Source organism: Petromyzon marinus, chromosome 27 (assembly GCF_048934315.1).
Source record: "Petromyzon marinus isolate PM22_M1 ecotype Great Lakes invasive population chromosome 27, UKy_Petmar_22M1.pri1.0, whole genome shotgun sequence".
Classification (NCBI taxonomy): domain Eukaryota; kingdom Metazoa; phylum Chordata; class Hyperoartia; order Petromyzontiformes; family Petromyzontidae; genus Petromyzon; species Petromyzon marinus.
This window is the reverse complement of record NC_133693.1, coordinates 6,127,991-6,151,936: the sequence shown is the minus strand read 5'-3', so window position 1 is coordinate 6,151,936 and position 23,946 is coordinate 6,127,991. Positions and strand designations below refer to the sequence as shown.

Here is a 23,946-nt window from a genome sequence, read left to right as displayed (position 1 = left end):
GCCACCCTCACTCCCCCACCTCTATCTCTCCTACCTTACAACTATCATCTATACCCATCTCTCGCTCCTCATCTTCCTCACTCCCTCCCCTCGCCGATCACCTCCCCACCCATCTCTGTCTACCGCTCGTCTCTCTCTCCCACCCGTGTCTCCCACACACCCACCCATTTCTCTTTCTCTCCCACCCACCCACCCATCTCTTTCCCCTCCCCATATCCCCTCCCTCTCGCCACCTACACCTATAATAGCCGCGTGTCTCTCCGAGTCCCCGTGCACACAATCTTTTCTCCATCCTTCCTTCCTCCCCCTCTCCTCCTTCTCGTCCCGCGGAGCCACAGGGACCCGGCTATGGACCCTTTCTCCTCCTCTTCTTCATCGGGCGAGCTCTCTCCGAGCACTCCCGGCGCTCCGCGGAGTCGGAGCGGCAGGTTCGGGGAGTCCCCGCTGAGTCCGGGACTCTCCCCGCGGAGTCCTCGGAGTCCCGGCTTCTCTCCGGCGGACAGAGCCGTCGCCTTTCTCGCAGGTGAACTCGCGCGCACGCACGCGCGCACACGCGCATCTGTGCGCGGATGAGGAGCGGTGGTGTAACGGTCAACGCGCTGCGCTACAAACCCGGCGATCCGAGTTCGATTCCCGCTCACGGCCACCGACACCGGGGAAGATTATCTGAACCGGTCATGGGCCTCCCGAAGGTCGACTCAGCCTCAAATGAGTACCTGGTGAGGTGTGTAAACATCGCCACGAGGGAGACAAAGGCGACCGGGCGTAGTCCTGACCAGCTACCCCCTCGTGTGCCGTGCAGGCCTTCATAGGTGCTACTCGCTAACAGCACTTGCCCCAACAGTCTGTTACAGGCTATACGGGGGGTCTTGGCTCTCTGTGTGCGCGTGTGTGTTCCATTTGATCTGGACACAGTCCCATCATCGGTGAGCTCCTTCGGCAGGCGAGGTTGCGTTGGCTGGGCCACGTAGCCCGCATGCCCAGCCACCGCATACCAAAGCAGCTTCTGTTTGGACGAATAGAGGGGCATAAATGGGCACGGCACGGGCTACGGATGAGATGGGTTGATGTGGTACGGTAGGATATGAATTTGATTTAACTGACTGGCACCAGCGGTGTGAAGATCGGCCTCTGTGGAGGAGGCTCGTGAAGGACGCTGCTACTGGGCAGTTGGAGGCAGTCGCCCTCCAATAACGGAGGGTAGAGGAGCGACGCTCACAACAACGAGCGGCTAAAATGCAGAAAGTTTGCATAGTTGGGGGGGGGGGGGGCATCTGCCAGTCATCTCAGTCAGTCAAGCCAAGGCACATGGGTCTATCTGTCCCGTGACCCCCCGTCAGCAGCGAACCTTCGACGCTTCACGTGACCTCACGGTGCACCTAGCTTGGCACGAGCGCTGTGGATGTTGTTGTGTCCGCGTGTGTCTGAGATATTACAATCTTAATCATTATCATCATCAACAGCATCGTATAACATTTGTATCGACAGCAGCAGTAGCAGAAACATCCCCGTGATCGTTATAGTAGCAGCACATTCATCATCACCACCATCAGAAGCAGCAGCAACAACAGAATCGTCGTATGTATTATCATCTTCACCGGCAGCATTAAAGTAATCAATAGGAGCAGAATCATCACCATCATTATCGTCACGAAAAGAATCATCAGGTTCCGTATTGTCAACATCCTCACCATCACCGTTGTTGTAAACAAATGGTCTGATGCTGCTGCTGCTGCATTGGCAGTGGCGCACAAGCACACTCAACAACAATAACAACAACACACTCAACAACAACACACTCAACAACAACACACTCAACAACAACACAACAACACACTCAACAACAACACACTCAACAACAACACACTTAACAACACCACACTCAACAACAACGCACTCAACAACAACACACTCAACAACAACACCACACTCAACAACAACACACTTAACAACAACACACTCAACAACAACACCACACTCAACAACACACTCAACAACAACAGCAACACACTTAACAACAACACTACACTCAACAACAATTTTTCGTGTCTATTTGTGTTGTGTTTCTCCCTTGTGATGGGACTTTGTAGGATGAACGTCGAGGTGTATAAGGGGCACGGGGGTGACCAATGAGGTCTGAATCGCTCTTTAACGAGGTGGACATCGATCAGGGGGGTGGACAGGAAGGCAGGCCAGCTCGGTGGACGAAACTTATCGGACGCGATCGACTGCTTGGGTGAAGCAGCTGTGCAATGCGCTGCCAAAGCATCCGTAGCATCCAAGCAGATCTTCTTTGGCAAAGCAACAAACAAAATAATAACGTGACGACACGACGCGTCCGAGCGAGCGAGCGAGAGCGAGAGAGAGCGTGAAATTTTTTGTGAAATCTTTCATTTAAAAAAGGGGGGGGGGCGGGCGGGGGGGGGGCACATAAAGCGAAACATTGAAAAAAAAAACCGAAATGATGAGCGAAGCAAAGTGCCGACTACACCGAGCATCTTCTTGTTTCCTCTGATCGTTAAAAAAAATAAGAGAGCGAGCGAGCACGTCCCGCGCGCGGAGATGGAGCGATAGAATCGGTGTCCCCCGCCCAGTTTCTGGGTGGATAATTCAGTGTACACAAAACAACTAAATTTATTCCTGGGTAGTAAGTGTTATTTCCTAATTGCTTATGCCTCAAAAGTACAGAAAGTGGCTATTATTATTCCCCACAAACTTTGCTTTTGTGACCAGATTTAGTGATATGTTGAAATGTACCTATTGTCAATGAGAAAACGTGGTGTGCATTTGTGTCATCCCTTCACGTAAAGTTTGTGGTGAATAATAACAGCACCGTTTTCTCTACTCTTTTAGGCGCGAGCAATGAAAAAAAATAACACTTACTACCCAGGGACAAAAAAATCGCGTACCATAGTGATGAAGTACATCGCAGGATCGCGAGAGGCATTCGCCCACCTGCTACTGGCACAGAAGAGTTCACACACTGACGGTGTTGCACGTCCGCCCTCGTGAAGCTTGCGAGAGCACACGCCGGGGAGATGGAGCGATCCCAAGAGATTGTGTCGGGGTGGAGCGGTGAGCTTAGGGGGAGGGGGGGGTTATATCGCGCTGCGTAGACGCTACGGACCCGGCCAGCCGAGTTCTATTCCTGGCCACGGTCAACATCGGTGACGATTGTATCTGAAACCGGTCCTGGGCCTCCTCCCCTAGGTCGACTCGGCCTCAAATGAGTACCTGGTGCGCGGTGGAGTAGACATCGCCACTGGGGAGACAAAGGCGGCCGGCCGTGGTGCTGGCCACCCACCCCCTCGTGTGCCGTGCCGGTAGCCTTCATAGGTGCTCGCTAACAGCACTTGCCCCAACAGTCTGTGACAGGCTACACGGGGGGAATCTTTAGATCTTTTAAATCACAAGGCAAGGCTGCGATGGGTGGCAACGACCTGGGAAGGAAGTTCTGGCATGCAACAGTAGACTGAGCATGGCTGATGATGAGTCAATCGTGTGAAGGAGCTGTGATGTGACGAGGTTGTTATGACGAGGTTGTTATGACGAGGTTGATGTGACGAGGTTGTGATGACGAGGTTGTTGTGACGAGGTTGTTATGACGAGGTTGATGTGACGATGTTGTTATGACGAGGTTGTTGTGACGAGCCTGATGTGACGAGGTTGCTGATGTGACGAGGTTGTTATGACGAGGTTATGACGAGGTTGTTATGATGAGGTGTGCGCACGTTGTGTTCAAGCTGTCACGTGCGCTTCGCTTGCTTTCAACTAAAACCATTAACGGGCGTGGCAAATACACAAGGCAGAGACAAAGATCCCCCGTATAGCCGCGTTTTTTTAAAACAGACTTTCAGGTCAAGTGCACACGAGGAGGGGGGGGGGGGTAGAGTGGCCAGCAAAGACTACGGACCAGCCTTTGTCTCCCCAATGCCGATGTGTCACGCACCCTGGGTGGGCGTTTAAGGCCAAGTAGACCCAGGGGAGGCACCAGTTCCCGGCGACGATGATATAACGCCGCACGAGAAGGTGATGTAAAGTATGCAGTGCAGTTGGCGCTTTGAGGTCGGCGATAATGATATGTGTTCTAGCTTAAGCGAGTGAGATGACTGACAGATGCACAACCCTCTGCTCGCTGCTCTGCCTATTTGCCGTACTTTGTATCCGCCCGGCGCTCCGTTCGTTTGTTGTGTGCGTCGCTCATCCATCCTACGTTGTTGTTGGAGGGCGACTGCCTCCAACCGCTCAGCAGCCCACTCGACGTGCACCGCGCCTGGCACTGAGCCCCCCTACAACACAACTGGGCGATCTTGACACCACTGGAACCGGTGTTTGGCAAATCCACTCAGCTCCACGTCGTCTCGTACCGACATCAGCCCACCTCTTCTGTAGTCCGTACCACGCCCGTCCACCCCCACCACCCACCTCTATCCGGCCGAACAGAAGCTGTTTCTGTGTCACACACGCACACCTGGACACAGGTAATGTGTACGATACATGTCACGGTGGTCTCGCCTACGCGTGGCTTCAATGCAAAACGAGCACTTGGAGGGAAATTAACTTACCGGGCGTGAATGTGTGTGTGTAACATTGTGTGTGTGTACATTGTGTGTGTAACATTGTGTGTGTGTGTAACATTGTGTGTGTATGTAACATTGTGTGTGTATGTAACATTGTGTGTGTAACACTGTGTGTGCGTGTGTAACACTCTGTGTGTGTAACACAGTGTGTGTGTTTAACACTTCGCGTGGCCTTTATGTGCACATAGCCTGGCACAATCGCCGTAGTCACGTCACCGCCACTTAGTGGCGAATGTCGGTTGTTGTTGTTGTTGTGTGTAACACTGTGTGTGTGACACTGTGTAACACTGTGTGTGTAACACTGTGTGTGTGACACTGTGTGTAACACTGTGTGTGTGACACTGTGTGTAACACAGTGACACTGTGTGTGACACTGTGTGTAACACTGTGTGTGTGACACTGTGTGTAACACTGTGTGTGTGACACTGTGTGTAACACTGTGTGTGTGACACTGTGTGTAACACTGTGTGTGTGACACTGTGTGTAACACTGTGTGTGACACTGTGTGTAACACTGTGTGTGTGACACTGTGTGTGTGACACTGTGTGTGTAACACTGTGTGTGTGACACTGTGTGTAACACTGTGTGTGACACTGTGTGTAACACTGTGTGTGACACTGTGTGTAACACTGTGTGTGTGACACCGTGTGTGTAACACTGTGTGTGTGACACTGTGTGTGTGACACTGTGTGTGACACTGTGTGTGTAACACTGTGTGTGTAACACTGTGTGTGTGACACTGTGTGTAACACTGTGTGTGTGACACTGTGTGTAACACTGTGTGTGTGACACTGTGTGTAACACTGTGTGTGTGACACTGTGTGTAACACTGTGTGTGTAACACTGTGTGTGTGACACTGTGTGTGTGACACTGTGTGTGTGACACTGTGTGTAACACTGTGTGTGTGACACTGTGTGTAACACTGTGTGTGACACTGTGTGTAACACTGTGTGTGACACTGTGTGTAACACTGTGTGTGACACTGTGTGTAACACTGTGTGTGTGACACCGTGTGTGTGACACTGTGTGTGTAACACTGTGTGTGTGACACTGTGTGTAACACTGTGTGTGTGACACTGTGTGTAACACTGTGTGTGTGACACTGTGTGTGTAACACTGTGTGTGACACTGTGCAGTGAGGAGCGGTAGCGTAGCAGTTAGCGCGCTGCGCTACAAGCCCAATTCGATTCCCTCTCACGCCAACAGCAGTGACGATTATCTTAACCGGTCCTGGGCATCCCCTAGGTAGACTCAGCCTCAAATGAGTACCCGGTGCGATGTGTAAACATCGCCACTGGGGAGACAAAGGTGGCCGGGCGTGGTGTTGACCACCCACCCCCTCGTGTGCCGTGTCCGCCTTCGTAGGTGCTCGCTAACAGCACTTGCTCCAACAGTTACAGGCTACACAGGGGATCTTTGTGTGTGTGTGTGTAACACTGTGTGTGTTGGCTGGGTCATGTAGCACGCATGCCCAGCCACCGCATGCCGAAGCAGCTTTTTGTTTGGCCGGAACAACACACGAGTGGCCAGCACCACGCCCGGCCGCCTTTGTCTCCCCACTGCTGACGTTTACACACCGCACCAGGACAATCATTCGAGGCTGAGTCGACCTACAGGGGAAGCCAAAGAAATGGTTCAAATCATCGTCACCGGTGTTGTCAGTGAACGGTAATGATCGAACTCGTGTCGCTCGGAGCGCAGTGCGCTCACCACTGCGCCACTACTCCCACACGAACGCATGCACGTGCACGCGCATGCGTTGGTACGCGCCCGCGCACGCGCCCACACGCACGTGGCCCCCCGCATCCCAACATCGCTCACCTGTCACGTCAGCTGCCCCTGCGTGTCGGGTCTCGACTGACGCGTCGCAGAGGTCTCGATTGTAAATCAAAGCCTCGCCTACCTGCACCGCTTACCTGGACACCCCCCTCCCCCCCTCCCCCTTCCTCCACCGCATACCTTGCTACCGCGCTACCTGGTTTTGAACGGACCAGCCCCGGCTGGACATCTGTGAAAAAAAGAGCTTTAAAGCTCATCGGATTTACTCCAGTATCATTAAACATTCTGATTCTGAACACCGCCAAAGATAAAGATCCCTAAGTGTAGCCTTCACAGACTGTTGGGGCAAGTGCTTTTAGAGGTCACCGACGAATGTCGGCACGGCACACGAGGGATGGCGGGGTTGGCCAATACCACGCCCGGCCGCCTTTGTCTCCCCAGTGGCGATGTTTACAGGTGCTCATTTTAGGCGAAGTCACCCTAGTGGAGGGCCGGTTCAAATATTCGCCGCCGTTATTTATTGGTCGTGAGCGGGAGTCCGTTGCTCGGTAGTCGCGCGCTAACCGCGGCATAACATCAGCACTACAGCGCCCCATGAGCGAGACACGCGAGGCAAAGATCCCCCGTATAGCCTTGACAGACTTCTGAGGCAAGTGCTGGTAGCGAGCATCCGTGGATGTCGGTAGGGCACGCGAGCGGCTGGTGGCTTGGCCAACACCGGGCGACTCATTCGTGGCCGAGTCTACCTAGTGGAGACCCAGGACAGCCTCATATATTCGCCACGGGTTCGTAGCGCAGCGCGCCACCGCTCCGCGCACCTCGAGATGCGCACAGACACGGGTTACACGCCGCTAGGCCCAGCCATCTAATCAACTAAAAAGCAACTAACCGTTCGATCGATCACTCCCTTCCTGACAGCCTCGGGCGGGTGAGGTATTGGGGGGGGTTAGACCAGAGCGGGCTAGTTCAAAAGGCAGGGCTTCGACGACAACTATGAGTGGAACGCTGTAGCCCAGCGGGCACGCGGCCGCTCCCATTGAAGGAGCCGGGCGCGTGTGTGGGTGTCAGCGTGGTGGTCGTGGTGGTGGCGGTGAGCGAGGCAGCCCCATCTGGATGGCTGCAGGGCTGGGTCTCGCAGCCCACCGTCAAAGCCAAACACTCGTAAGTGGATAATGATATGTATATATACGTATTGTGTTATACAAGCAGCAAAACAAGCCATGTAAATTAAACTTTTTTTTTGGTTTACCAGATTGGCCCACTGAGCTGTGTAGCAATTTTGGGTTATGAGCGACTTGGCCACGAATGAAAGCTCAACGAAGTAGGCTGAACACCACGTGGACATTCTCAGAAGCCAAATAACTCTGAAGACACCTTCATTCTAAACGTGGAGGGAAACACCGAAGGACCTGGAAAAAGATCCACGCGACCACGGGTGAGAAAGAGAGAGACACGCGAACTCCAAATGTACACCAGGTGTCTGGGTCGGGATCGAACCCACGACCTTCTGCATACCAGGCGAGGTAGTTAACATATTGCCACTGTGGCACCCCTAAGACGTTAATAATGCGGCTATGCTGTGGTTGACGATACGATATTACAACCCGCGATATAACGATTATCGGGATGCCAGGATCGCTTAACCGCATACACTAATATTCAATTATTTAACGTTACCAAGTAAAGCCCACTGAGCGATGACTCAAGTTATTTGTGCAGAGGCGACATGGCCACGCACCCAATGATGGCAGCTCATCACCGAAGTGGCTGACATCGTCATTATCATCACACGTGGGAATGTATAGCAGCAGCAGCAGCCTAATAATTAGAATGCGTGTTGATTCGTAATGTTGGAGGCAGTCACCCGGGGAGAGAGAGAGCACACGGTGACCCCACTCACTCACTCACACAGACTAACACTATCACTGTCAAGCACTCTCTCACTCACTCACACACTCACTCACTCACACAGACTAACACTATCACTGTCACGCACTCTCTCACTCACTAACACACTCAATAACACTCTCACTCACGCTCACACCCACTCACACAGACTAACACTATCACTGTCAAGCACTCTCTCACTCACTCACACACTCACTCACACAGACTAACACTATCACTGTCACGCACTCTCTCACTAACACACTCACTCACACTGTCACTCACTGTCTCTCACACACCCTCACACTCACTCACACAGACTAACACTATCACTGTCACGCACTCTCTCACTCACTAACACACTCACTCACACTCTCACTCACTGTCTCTCACTCACTCACTCTCACTTACTCTCACACTCACTCACACAGACTAACACTATCACTGTCACGCAATCTCTCACTCACTCACACTCTCACTCACTGTCTCTCACTCACTCTCACACTCACTCACTCGCACAGACTAACACTATCACTGTCACGCACTCTCTCACTAACACACTCACTCACACTCTCACTCACTGTCTCTCACACACCCTCACACTCACTCACACAGACTAACACTATCACTGTCACGCACTCTCTCACTCACTAACACACTCACTCACACTCTCACTCACTGTCTCTCACTCACTCTCACACTCACTAACTCACTCTCACTTACTCTCACACTCACTCACACAGACTAACACTATCACTGTCACGCACTCTCTCACTCACTAACACACTCACTCACACTCTCACTCACTGTCTCTCACTCACTCTCACACACTCACCCTCTCACTCACTAACACACTATCTCACACTCTCACTGTCTCTCACTCACTCTCACACTCACTCACACACCCTCACTCACTCTCACACTCACTCACAGACTAGCACTATCACTGTCACGCACTCTCTCACTCACTAACACACTCTCTCACACTCTCACTCACTGTCTCTCACTCACTCTCACTCACACACTCACACAGACTAACACTATCACTGTCACGCACTCTCTCACTCACTAACACACTCTCACACTCACTCTCACACACTCTCACACTCACTCACACACGCTCGCTCACTCTCACACTCACATACTCTCCTTCACACAGACTAACACTATCACTCTGACTCACACACTCACGTACCCTCACACTCATTCTCACTCACACTCACTAACTCACTCTCACTCACTCACACAGTCACTCTGACTCATACACTCACATACTCTCACACTCATTCTCACTAACTCACTCTCACTCACTCAGTCACTCTTCACACACTTACATACTCTCACCCACTCACTCTCACTCACTCACTCAGTTACTCTGACTCGCACACTCACATGCTCTCACCCACTCACTCTCACTCACTCACACAGTTACTCTTACTCACACACTCACATACTCTCACACTCATTCTCACTCACTCAGTCACTCTGACTCACACACTCACATACTCTCACTCACTCACTCTCACTCACTCACACAGTTACTCTTACTCACACACTCACATACTCTCAACCACTCACTCTCACTCACTCAGTCACTCTGACTCACACACTCACATACTCTCACCCACTCTCACTCACACAGTTACTCTTACTCACACACTCACATACTCTCACCCACTCACTCTCACTCACACAGTCACTCTGACTCATACACTCATATACTCTCACACTCATTCTCACTCATACTCACTAACTCACTCTCGCTCACACAGTCACTCTTACTCACACACTCACATATTCTCACCCACTGACTCTCACTCACTCACACAGTTACTCTTACTCACACACTCACATACTCTCACTCACTCACTCTCACTCACTCACACAGTTACTCTTACTCACACACTCACATAATCTCACCCACTGACTCTCACTCACTCAGTCACTCTCACACACTCACATACTCTCACCCACTCTCACTCACACAGTTACTCTTACTCACGCACTCACATACTCTCACCGACTCACGCTCACTCACTCACACAGTCACTCTGACTCATACACTCACATACTCTCACACTCATTCTCACTCATACTCACCCACTCACTCTCACTCATACAGTTACTCTTACTCACACACTCACATACTCTCACCCACTCACTCTCACTCACTCACACAGTTACTCTTACTCACACACTCACATAATCTCACCCACTGACTCTCACTCACTCACTCAGTCACTCTCACACACTCACATACTCTCACCCACTCTCACTCACACAGTTACTCTTACTCACACACTCACATACTCTCACCGACTCACTCTCACTCACTCACACAGTCACTCTGACTCATACACTCACATACTCTCACACTCATTCTCACTCATACTCACCCACTCACTCTCACTCACACAGTTACTCTTACTCACACACTCACATACTCTCACCCACTGACTCTCACTCACTCACACAGTTACTCTGACTCACACACTCACATACTCTCAACCACTCACCCTCACTCACTCACTCTGTCACTCTGACTCACTCACATACGCTCACCCACTGACTCTCACTCACTCAGTCACTCTGACGCACACACTCACATACTCTTACCCACTCTCACTCACTCACACAGTTACTCTTACTCACACACTCACATACTCTCAACCACTCACTCTCACTCACTCACTCAGTCACTCTGACTCACACACTCACATACTCTCACCCACCCTCACTCACTCACTCAGTCACTCTGACTCACACTCACATATTCTCACTCACTCACTCTCACTCACTCACGCAGTTACTCTTACTCACACATTCACATACTCTCAACCACTCACTCTCACTCACTCACTCAGTCACTCTGACTCACTCACATACTCTCACCCACTGACTCTCACTCACTCACTCAGCCACTCTGACTCACACACTCACATACTCTCACCCACTCTCACTCACTCACACAGTTACTCTTACTCACACACTCACATACTCTCAACCACTCACTCTCACTCACTCAGTCACTCTGACTCACACACTCACGTACCCTCACCCACTCTCACTCACACAGTTACTCTTACTCACACACTCACATAATCTCACCCACTGACTCTCACTCACTCAGTCACTCTCACACACTCACATACTCTCACCCACTCTCACTCACTCAGTTACTCTGACTCGCACACTCACATACTCTCACCCACTCACTCTCACTCACTCACACAGTCACTCTGACTCACACACTCACATACCCTCACACTCATTCTCATTCTTACTCACTAATTCACTCACACAGTCACTCTTACTCACGCACTCACATACTCTCACCCACTGACTCTCACTCACTCACACAGTTACTCTGACTCACACACTCACATACTCTCACACTCATTCTCACTCATACTCACCCACTCTCACTCACTCACACAGTTACTCTTACTCACACACTCACATACTTTCACCCACTGACTTTCACTCACTCACTCACACAGTTACTCTGACTCACACACTCACATACTCTCACCCACCCTCACTCACACGGTTACTCTTACTCACACACTCACATACTCTCAACCACTCACTCTCACTCACTCACTCAGTCACTCTGACTCACTCACATACTCTCACCCACTGACTCTCACTCACTCACTCAGCCACTCTGACTCACACACTCACATACTCTCACCCACCCTCACTCACTCACACAGTTACTCTTACTCACACACTCACATACTCTCAACCACTCACTCTCACTCACTCAGTCACTCTGACTCACACACTCACGTACCCTCACCCACTCTCACTCACACAGTTACTCTTACTCACACACTCACATACCCTCACCCACTCACTCTCACTCACTCACACAGTCACTCTGACTCATACACTCACATACTCTCACACTCTTTCTCACTCATACTCACTAACTCACTCTCACTCACACAGTCACTCTTACACACTCACATACTCTCACCCACTGACTCTCACTCACTCAGTCACTCTGACTCACACACTGCAGCAAAGGGGGAGGGAGAACACGCGGACTCCAATCTCAAAACGGGCATCGCCAGAGTCCGGGATCGAACCCACGGCCTTCCTGCGTACCAGGCGAGGGAGGTAACAGCTCCTCGTCACTTGGGCGAATGCTTTTAATTAATCTGTCTCCTTGTGTCTGCACGTTGATGCGTACCGCTTTTGCGTACGAATACATTCAGCCCAAGTCCTTTGACTGCAGTTCACTCGACGTAACGGATCACAAGGGGATTAGTTAATCACCATTATTGAGCACTGATTCATGTTCTGCACGATAGCACTTCGATACATCACCTGATGATGCAGTTGCCTTTTACTCCGATATCAATCCGCGTCGTCGCTGTCCGTGTATTTTTGGTCGTCTTGGTTTTTTCCCATTTCTGGGTGACGCACGCGGTCAGCTCTTGCAGAATGCGACTCGATGCTGATGGTCTCTCCCGAGTTGTCAGCCCGGTTAAAGATACATAACCTTGACATCCCGGCCTTGACCTTGACGGCCGTCGACTACGGGAGACTGCGGCTGCTGCTACTGCTGCTGCTGACTTTCGGGCTCCTCGTGATCATTGCAACGTCACAATCTGTGTCGCTCGCAACGCACGTGACGGCACGGAACGACGACGTCACGTGCCGTCAACGTAGCCGTAAAACGAATTTACAAAGCGCTAATATAATGAGCAAGGGCTATTTACACGTCGCAATACTGTCGTAGTATTATATCTTTGGTTCTTTCGGTAAAGTCACGTAGAAGGGAAACAATGAAATAATATATATTTTTATTATTTTATTGTTTCCCTTCTACGCGACTTTACCGAAAGAACCAAGAATATGAATCCCTGCAGTCACGAAAGCTTTAAATCAAAATTGTCGTAGTGTTGTTTATGAATGTAAGCTTAATTTGTTGTTATTGCGTATGTTTTTTTAATGGGTGAGTCAGGGAATAATATCGTACTATGTTCGGAAGGAAAAAAAGTTCTGCTGGCTGGATTCTGATCTGCCTGGCTGGACCGCAAGTGCGCGTGCGTGGCAGTGACGTCACCGCGCACGTCTGCGCGATGACGTCAGCCGCAGTCCAGAAGTCTCAAGCCGGGTTCGTGCGTCTCGTTGACGTCACGCTTGCCCCCCCCCACCCACCCACGCTCCACCACGGCCGTGGACACGCTGTCACACATGTGACGAAAAGTTTTGCTGGCTGGCAGGATGGCTGGAGGGACAGGCGGGCGGTCGCGTCGAAGGGACTGCGCGAGCCGCTGGTGTGCTTTGCGACTGTTATCAACGGTAATTATCGTAGCTAACAGTCCCCACGGTAATCTAACCCAGGGCGGTCGGCAACCAAAATCACGGGCAGAGTAAAAAAATTTTGTTGTTGAGAATTCGGTCCAAAAAAATAATAAACCTCAATATTTTAAGAGCCGCAAGTTGGCACGCGGTGAGTACCGCTCACGAAGCGGTTACCAAAGAGCCGGAACCGCAGGTCGCCGATCCCCTGATCTAGCCCGAGGAGGTGAAGTATGGTCTAGTAGCCCCCCGCGACTCGCACGGCGTGCGCGGATGTTTCACGTGACCGCCGCCGTGCGAGTAACTTTCGGCGTAACAAAAACAAAATTCTTCTTTCGAATTCGCAAAAAAAGTTTTGGACCGCGACGCCGGCGCACGGTTGTCCAACTCCTTTTGAACCGAGGTCGCGGGGATCTGCGAGAGTTCCCCCGCGATGCAGGCGGTCGCCCAGTCCTCTGTTCCGCTTGGTGGTTGACACCACACCACCCGCTGTATTGACCAGGGCGGACCACCGGTCCCGAACCGCGCCAACCTCCGCAACGAGCGGCCCCAACGCGTCACCGCTGTGCCGCGTCGCCGCCCTCAAGTTGACGAATGTGACGAGGTTTTGTATTTGTGTGTGTAAAGAGGGAAAAAAAAACACCTTTAGCGGTTTAACGAAGACATGAGACAATCTATTTTTTTAATTTTGGAGACTTGAGTCAAGGCTGCCTTGCCTGCTCCTCGCCACCCCCCCCACCCCCCCGGGTGCTGCTTTCACTGTCTCTGCGGTTGGGCAGTTTCCAACCCAACTCGGTCTGGGTTTTCTCAACCCCCCAGCAGAGAGGCCGAGAGCGAGCGAGGGAGCGAGGGAGGGAGGCGACTCACGTTGAAGGTGACAGCGGTGAGAAATGTGACTGTCAACACAGGTGAAGTTGATCGGGGCGGCCGCCTTGTAAGCGTTATTACTCCGTCTGCGGCTGTGCGTGTTTACCCAGCAAAAGCCTCGCGGAGTCCCAAGACTCATTCTACGGAGGGTCCTGCCACGTTCTCGCTGTCAGGGGAGTGGGCGATGATCGTTAATTGTTCTGTGAATTTCAAACGAGTGATTTTTCGGTAGTATTTTTATCGATTCATTTGGTGAATATCAACTGAATTGTAAACTGTTTTGTTTATTTATTTATTTCTTTTTCCCCCAGGTAAGGCCCACTGAGCTTTGTAGCTGTTTTTTTCAAAAGCGACCTGGCCATCGCAAATGGTAGCCCAGCCGAAGTGGTGATGGTGTAAACTATTGAACTACTCAACTATTTCTATTTATTTACCAGGTACAGTGTGGGAAAAAAAGTATTTGATCCCCTGCTGATTTTGTACGTTTGCCCACTGACAAAGAAATGATCAGTCTATCATTTTAATGGTAGGTTTATTTGAACAGTGAGAGACAGAATAACAACAAAAATCCAGAAAAACGCATATCAAAAATGTAATAAATTGATTTGCATTTTAATGAGGGAAATAAGTATTTGACCCCTCTGCAAAACATGACTAAGTACTTGGTGGCAAAACCCTTGTTGGCATTCACAGAGGTCAGACGTTTCTTGTAGTTGGCCACCAGGTTTGCACACATCTGAGGAGGGATTTTGTCCCATTCCTCTTTGCAGATCTTCCCCAAGTCATTAAGGTTTCGAGGCTGACGTTTGGCAACTCGAACCTTCAGCTCCCTCCAGATTTTCTATGGGATTAAGGTCTGGAGACTGGCTAGGCCACTCCAGGACCTTAATGTGCTTCTTCTTGAGCCACTCCTTTGTTGCCTTGGCCGTGTGTTTTGGGTCATTGTCATGCTGGAATACCCATCCACGACCCATTTTCAATGCCCTGGCTGAGGGAAGGAGGTTCTCACCCAAGATTTGACGGTACATGGCCCCGCCCATCGTCCCTTTGATGTGGTGAAGTTGTCCTGTCCCCTTAGCAGAAAAACACCCCCAAAGCATAATGTTTCCACCTCCATGTTTGACGGTGGGGATGGTGTTCTTGGGGTCATAGGCAGCATTCCTCCTCCTCCTCCAAACACGGCGAGTTGAGTTGATGCCAAAGAGCTCCATTCTGGTCTCATCTGACCACAGCACTTTCACCCAGTTGTCCTCTGAATCATTCAGATGTTCATTGGCAAACTTCAGACGGGCATGTATATGTGCTTTCTTGAGCAGGGGGACCTTGCGGGCGCTGCAGGATTTCAGTCCTTCACGGCGTAGTGTGTTACCAATTGTTTTCTTGGTGACTATGGTCCCAGCTGCCTTGAGATCATTGACAAGATCCTCCCGTGTAGTTCTGGGCTGATTCCTCACCGTTCTCATGATCATTGCAACTCCACGAGGTGAGATCTTGCATGGAGCCCCAGGCCGAGGGAGATTGACAGTTCTTTTGTGTTTCTTCCATTTGCGAATAATCGCACCGACTGTTGTTACCTTCTCACCAAGCTGCTTGGCAATGGTCTTGTAGCCCTTTCCAGCCTTCTGTATGTCTACAATCTTGTTCGTGACATCCTTGGAGAGCTCTTTGGTCTTGGCCATGGTGGAGAGTTTGGAATCTGATTGATTGCTTCTGTGGACAGGTGCCTTTTATACAGGTAACAAGCTGAGATTAGGAGCACTCTCAAGCTGAGATTAGGAGCACTCCTGAGATTAGGAGCACTCCCTTTAAGAGTGTGCTCCTAATCTCAGCTCGTTACCTGTATAAAAGACACCTGGGAGCCAGAAATCTTTCTGATTGAGAGGGGGTCAAATACTTATTTCCGTCATTAAAATGCAAATCAATTTATAACATTTTTGACATGCGTTTTTCTGGATTTTTGTTGTTGTTATTCTGTCTCTCACTGTTCAAATAAACCTACCATTAAAATGATAGACTGATCATTTCTTTGTCAGTGGGCAAACGTACAAAATCAGCAGGGGATCAAATACGTTTTTCCCTCACTGTAAGGCCCACTCAGCTTTGTCGATCTTTTTTTCAGAAGCGACCTGGCCACCGAAAATGGTAGCCCAGCCGAAGTGGCTCATCATCATCATCACGGGGACATTTGTAGCGGTAGCCAACAAACTCTAAAACGCGTACCGTTGATGCTGAATGTGGAGGGAGAAACCGGAGAAAAATCCACGGGGAGAAAGAGAGAGAGGGAGAGAGGGGGAGACACGCGCAGACTCCAAATACACAGCAGGCATCGTCAGGGGTCGGCTTCGAACTCACGTTGCCGGCGCACAATGGCCTTCTCCTGCGAATGGCGTCACGTGGATCTCGAGCGTGCTCCGTGAAGCGGATTGGCATGGCGCGCCGTGTTTGCAATACACGACCGCGGTATTAACCAGGGCGAGACGCTGGATTTCGAACCGCGCCCAAACCTCTGCCTGCGGCAAAGCGGCGGTCGCCATTGATTTGATGCAACGCGCATTGGGTGAGAGATGCAATAGCGAGTTCGGTGCGCACGTGTGTCTGAGCCTCTGCGTGCCTCTGTGTGTGTGTCAATGTCCTGGTGCGATGTGTGTGGGGAGACAAAGGCGGCGCGGGCGTGGTGCTGGCCACACACCCCTCGTGTACCGTGACGACCTTTATAGGTGCTCGCTAACAGCACTTGCCCCGACAGTCTGTGAATGATTTGTGGGGGGGTCTTTGTCTTTCTGTTTGTTTTACTATGCGCGTGTGTCTTTGTATTTGTACTCATGGTGTAGCGGTTAGCGCGTTGCGCTACGAACCCGGCGACCCGAGTTCGATTCCCGCTCACGGCCACCAACACCCAGTGACGATTATCTGAACCGGCCCTGGGCCTCCCCTAGGTCGACTCAGCAGCAAACGAGTACCTGGTGTAAACATCGCCACTGGGGAGTCAAAGACAATGCCGGGCGTGGCGCTGGCCACCCCGACCCACCCCCTCGTGTGCCACGCTGCCCTTCGTAGGTGCTGCCCGCCCCAACACTGCGTACACGGCTATACGGGGGACCTTTGTCTTTAGCTTTGTCGCGCACGTGCGCGCTTTTGCCCGAGTAAATCCGCTGCTGAGTGCGCGCTTCCGCAACGAGGCGAGGAATTCGCGCGCGCGCGAAAGTTGCTCACGGGTCGCTAGACTCCCGATGGAGCATCACACGCGCGCGCGCGCACGCACACAAAGACAAAGATCCCCCGTGTAGCCTTAACAGACTGTTGGGGAAAGTGCTGTTAGCGAGCGGCACCTATGAAGGCCGGAACGGCACACGAGGTCGTGGGTGGCGAGCACCACGCCCGACCGCCTTTGTCTCCCCGGTGGCGATGTTTACACATCGCACCAGGTACTCATTTGAGGCTGCGTCGACCAGCACTGGTTCAGATAATCGTCACCGGTGTTGGCCGTGAGCGGGAATCGAACCCGGGTCGCCGGGTTCGTACCGCAGCGTAGCACGAACCGCTACACTATCGCTCGCATCGCTACCCCCCCCCCCCTCCTATACACACAACAACACCGCACACAGACAGCACTTACACAACAATGGGGTTGTATTAGAGGATTTTTTTGACCACCGGGGCTTCAATTCTAACTGAATATTTTTTTTGCCGGCTCGCTGTGTCGACTGGCGTTTACGGTGGCAAGTGACCGTCAGTAACCACAGCCCACAGAGCGATACTCGATGTGGTGTGCCGCGTGCGTACATATTTTTGTGACCTGTTGCCGAACAGGCGCGATTGAAATGAGTGCCCCCCCCCCCCGGACACAGATTTGTAGTGGGAATGACAACGCTGTCAATAGTGGGCAGTGAGGTCAGGTGGCGGTGGTGGTGTTGATGGTGGTGGTTGTTGTGGCGGCTGGTGGTTGTTGTGATGATAGTGGTGGTGATTGTTGTGGTGGGTGGTGGTTTTGGGGTGGTGGTTCTTGTAGTGATGGTGGCGGTTGTTGTGGGTGGTGGTTGAGGTGGTGGTTGTTGTGATGGTAGTGGGTGATGTGGTGGGTTGTGGGTGGGGTGGTGGGTGGTGATTGAGGTGGTTGTGCTTGTTGTGATGGTGGTGGTTGGGGTGGTGGGTGGGGTGGTGGTTGTTGTGATGGTGGTGGTTGTTGTGATGGGTGGGATGGTTGAGGTAAATGCGTTGTGGGTGGAGTGGGAGGGATGGTGGTGTTGTGATGGTGGTGGTTGATGTGGTGGGTGGGGTGGTTGGGGTAGTGGGTGGTGGGTGGGGTGCTTGGGATGGTGGGTGGGGTGGTTGGGGTAGTGGGTGGGGGTGGGATGGTTTGTGTAGTTGGTGGTGGGTGGGGTCGTTGGGGTAGTGGGTGGTGGGTGGGGTGGTGGGTGGGGTGGTTGGGGTAGTGGGTGGGAGTGGGGTGGTTGGGGTAGTGGGTGGTGGGTGGGGTGGGTGGGGTGGTGGGTGCGGTGGTTGGGGAAGTGGGTGGGGGTGGGGTGGTTGGGGTAGTGGGTGGGGGTGGGGTAGTGGGTGGAGGTGGGGTGGTTGGGGTAGTGGGTGGGGGTGGGGTGGTTGGGGTAGTGGGTGGGGTGGTTAGGGTAGTGGGTGGGGGTGGGGTGGTTGGGGTAGTGGGTGGAGGTGGGGTGGTTGGGGTAGTGGGTGGGGGTGGGGTGGTTAGGGTAGTGGGTGGGGGTGGGGTGGTTGGGGTAGTGGGTGGAGGTGGGGTGGTTGGGGTAGTGGGTGGGGGTGGTTGGGGTAGTGGGTGGGGTGGTTAGGGTAGTGGGTGGGGTGGTTAGGGTAGTGGGTGGGGGTGGGGTGGTTGGGGTAGTGGGTGGTGGGTGGTTGGGGTAGTGGGTGGGGTGGTTAGGGTAGTGGGTGGGGTGGTTAGGGTAGTGGGTGGTATCGTGTCACTGTGACCGCTAAAATTCCCAAGCGAGCAACAAATTCAAAGAGGAGTGGGCAAAGCAGGGAAAGCAGGATCAGTGGTAGAGTTAGGTTTATGGTCAGTGAGCGTCTCGTACTAGTGGCTGGTTGATTGCTTGATTCGAGTTAGGGTTCGCTCAATGCTCCTGCAGGTTTCATTAAAGCCATCACCATCGGCCCGACCGTTCGACCTGTGTCTCTCTCCTCTCTCCCCCTCCTCACACTCTTTTTTTTCTTTTTACGATCAGAGGAAACAAGAAGATGCTCGGTGTAGTCGGCACTTTGCTTCGTTCATCATTTCGTTTATTTTTTCAGTTTTTTCCAATGCTTTGCTTTATGTGCCCCTCCCCCCCCCCCTTTTTAAATGAAAGATTTCACTCTCTCTCTCTCCCTCTTCACTCTCTCTCCTCTCTCTCCTTTTTTTCCCTCCTCTCTCCGCGCGTCTCACGACTCTCGCGCCTCCGCGAGACAATCGGCGCTTCTCTTCTGGAATGCGTTCAGAAACCTTGCAAGGGCTGACGCCACGCGCACACATATCCATGGCGCGCGGGTGGAGCGGAATCATCTCCCCTCGATCTGGCACCTCCATCCGTCCAGCACCGCCTACACCCCCCCGCCCCATATGACCCCCCACCCCACCTCGTCTTCCGTACGGCTCACGCGGATACAGTATAGCGACGACGACTGCGTAAAGGTGGACAAGCCAGGCAATGGCCGTCGGGAACAAGCGGAGTATGTATGTCGGTGTGTAGGTTTTTGGTTACGAAAGTTTGAATTCGAATTTTTTTTTATTTTTTTATTGTTACTTTGGTTTGCCCACCCCCTCCATTCGTTCAAGTTGGATGGGTTGAAACGTCCCAGCGAAGAATGATAACTTACGTACGGGCGGGCCTTGGCTTAAAAAAAAACAAAAAAAAGTGGCCGTTCCATTGTTTGGATGTGCGTTACGGGGCAGCGCCAGGCTAGGTGCACTTTGTTGAGGCTACTTGGAGCAGTTGGAGGCAGTCGCCATGCAACAACAGCGGAGGCCGGAGGAGCGACACTCACAACAACGAGCGGAGCGGCCGGGCGGATAAAACGCAGCCAGGTGGCACAGTGGGGGAAGCACATTTGGTGCATCAGCCAGTCAACGCACTCAGTCAACCCATGACACCTGGGTCTGTCTCGTGACCTATCATTAGCAGCGAGCCCCCCGACACTTTACGTGACCTCGAGGTGCACCTAGCCTGACACAAGCGCCGCTTGAACAAGCGGTTGCTCTCTCACCTGAAGACGATTGCTCGTGTTGCGATCGAAACTTCGTGATATATTTTTATTATTTTTGTGGCTTCACCGAAAGACCCATAGAATAAGCGGTTGCTTGTTGTTGTTGTCGGTTGCAAATATTTACCGAACAATATTCCCCCGCCCCCTCCTCCCTCCCGCCCCCTCCTCCCTCCCGCCCCCCACTTAAATTTTACTCGCAACGAAACGTGGCCGCCGCCTGGCGGACAGAGCGCGTGGTGTTTGCACCGACCGTCAAAAGGCACCAAACCGTGATGGGGGGAGGGGAGGGAGAGGGGGGGGCATCCGCAGCACGGACAAGAGACGCACGAAAATAATATATCAACGAAGTGATGACGGTGTCAACTATTGAACTTCTAAACGATTTTTTTAAAATTGATTTGGCCAGGTAAGGCACACTGAGCTATACAAATCTTTTTCATAAGTGCCATGGCCATCACAAATGATAGCTCAACGAAGTGGTGATGGTGTAAACCATTGAACTGCTAAATGTTATTTTGATCAATTTCACCAGGTAAGGCCCACTGAGCAATATAGATTATTTTTCCAGAAGCGACCTGGTCATCGCACATGATAGCTCAACGAAGTGGGCTCATAGCGTGGAAATGTACGGCAGCCGAATACTCCGAACGCGCGATGTTGATTCTTAACGTGGAGGGAAAAACCGGAGCACCCGGAGAAAAGTCCAAGCGACCACGTGGAGAGATAGAGAGAGAGAGACGCAGATTTCAACTCGACAGAAGTCGTCAGGGTCCGAATTGAACCCAGGCGAGGTAGTTAACATCTCGCCATCATGGCCAGATGTGTAGTTGATGATGATGGTGGTGATCCTGATGATAATAATAATAGTGGGATAGTCCCTCTAGAAATGTAATGGGATATTGTCCCTGGAAACTGGAATAAAAACCTAGTCCCGTGGGATGCTGGTTATGAATGCCGTGGCGGCAGGCGGGCGGGCGGGCGGGGGGGGGTCTCACGAATTCATGGAATGGCTCATCACTCTGACGCAGAGGCGTGAAGTTCGTGCTCTGAGTATGAAGTCGTTTGTAGAGGGAATCCCGTGAACTCATTTGACATCACACAGTGACGGCACACACACACACGAACGCACGAACTCATTCACCCACTCCCTCACCCGCCCATTCAAACACCACACTGCAAGTGACAACAACACGCTCACCCACTAACCTACCAATTCACTCACCAACCTACTAACCCACCTTACAAAGATCCCCCGTGTAGCCTTAACAGACTGTTGGGGGCAAGTGCTGTTTGCGAGCACCTATGAAGGCCAGAACGGCACACGAGGGGGTGGGTGGCCGCAACCACGCCCGGCCGCATTTGTCTCCCCAGTGACGATGTTTACACACCGAACCAGGCACTCACTCCGACGAGATATAGAGCTCACCTGCGGTGTGGCGAGTGAGTGAAAGGATGAGTGAGTGAAAGGATGAGTGAGTGGGTGAATGGGTGGATTGTTGTGACAGACTGTCGGGGCAAGTGCTATTAGCGAGTAGTACTTATTAAGGCCGGAGCGGCACACGAGGTGAATGGTGTGGGCAGCACCACACACCAGGTACTCATTTATAGGCTGAGTCGACCTAGGGGAGGCTCAGGATCCCCCCCCCCCCCCACCGTGTAGCCTTGAGCAGGCTGTTGGGGCAAGGGCTGTTCGAGAGCACCTACCAAAGGTTCGCACGGCGCACGAGGTGGTGGTGTGGCCGGAAAAAACCACGCCCGACCGGTCCGCCTTTGTCTCTCCAGTGTCGATGCGTTTCGCATCGTGGGTGGGGGGCAACTCGTTTCACGGCTGAGTCGAGGAACGGCCCCGTGACCGCTTCAGATATTCACCGCTGATGTTGGCTGCGAGCGGGATTTGAACTCAGGTTGACAACGGTTGCAGTGGCAGGGCGCTAATCACACACAACAACAACAACAACCGCCATTCGCCACTAAGTGGCGGTGACGTCACCACGACGCTTGTGCCAGGCTATGTGCACCCTGAGGCCACGTGAAGTGTCGAACGCCCGCTGGCAGGAGGTCACGGGGCAGACCCAGGTGCCACGGGTCGACTGACTGAGATGACTGGCTGATGCACCACCTGTGCCCCCTACTGTGCCAACCTGCTGTGCTTTAGCCACCCGGCGCTCCGCTCGCTGTTGTGAGCGTCGCTCCTCCGCCCTCCGTTGTTGTTGGAGGGCGACTGCCTCCAACTGCCCAGTAGCATCCTTCACGAGCCTCCTCCACAGAGGCCGATCTTGACACCGCTGGTACCAGTCATCGGCAAGTCCACTCAGCTCCACGTCCTCCTGTACCACATCACTCCATCTCTTCTCTAGCCCGTGCCGCGCCCGCTTAGCCCCCTCAATCCGGCCAAACAAAAGCTGTTTCGGCATGCGGTGGCTGGGCATGCGGGCTACATGACCCAGCCATCGCAGCCTTGCCTGCCGGAGGAGCTCACCGATGGGACCCTGCCCAGATCTTTCAAGGATTTGTGAGCTCCTCACACAATCCAGTCTGGTTAAACCCAGGATGGATCGTAGGCAGGTCAGCCTAAATGTTTCTAACCGGCGAAGATGTTCCATTAGGGGGGTCCACGTTTCGCAAGCGTAGAGAAGGGAGGGAATGACCGTGGCCGAGAAGACCTGAAGCTTAGTGCGGAGCGACAGACCAGGTAGCTTCCACACAGCGTTACGCAACCGATGAAAAGATATTGCCGCTCGACTGATTCGGAGTGAGACCTCTGCTGTTAAACTGGAGCCAGTCATAAGCACACTGCCCAGGTATGGGAAACTCTCCACTCTCTCCACAACTGCCCCATCACCGATTGGGAGTTGTGGGGGTGGAGTGTCCGATGGTACAAAATACCCAGGCAGGTGCTTAGTTTTGGTGGGGCTGATGGTAAGGCCCCACCTCTTAGTGGCACGCTCCAGTCTCAGCAGCAGCGTCTCCAACTCCTCCTCTGACTGAGCAGCTATTACCAAGTCATCAGCATACATAACGTGGTTGAGCAATAGGGAGCCATCCCTTGACCGCACCCGGGCATCGATTAGCCTCCCATTATATCTGTACCATATGGAGATTCCCCCGGTACAGCTATTGAAGGCTTCACGAACTACGTGGTCAAAATAGATGTTAAATAATGTGGGAGCCAGAGGACATCCCTGTCGCACCCCAAGGTGTACAGGGAATGGCTCTGACTCCCGGCCACGTAGTTTTACCCGGGCCCGCTCACCATCATGAAGGTCCTTAATGATCGTGAGCAGAGGGTCAGGTACTCCA

At 52.4% G+C, this 23,946-nt stretch overlaps 1 protein-coding gene across 1 annotated transcript in view; it reads left to right on the top strand.

The window, feature by feature from the left end:
• The first annotated feature begins 234 nt into the window (after positions 1 to 234).
• Positions 235 to 23,946, top strand: part of LOC116946705 (plectin-like) — a 91,346-nt gene continuing 67,634 nt past the window's right edge. The window contains exon 1 of the mRNA XM_076070045.1: positions 235 to 523. Within this exon, the coding sequence (XP_075926160.1) occupies positions 349 to 523 (175 nt within the window). The 5' untranslated portion in view covers positions 235 to 348. The remainder of the gene's footprint in view (positions 524 to 23,946) is intronic.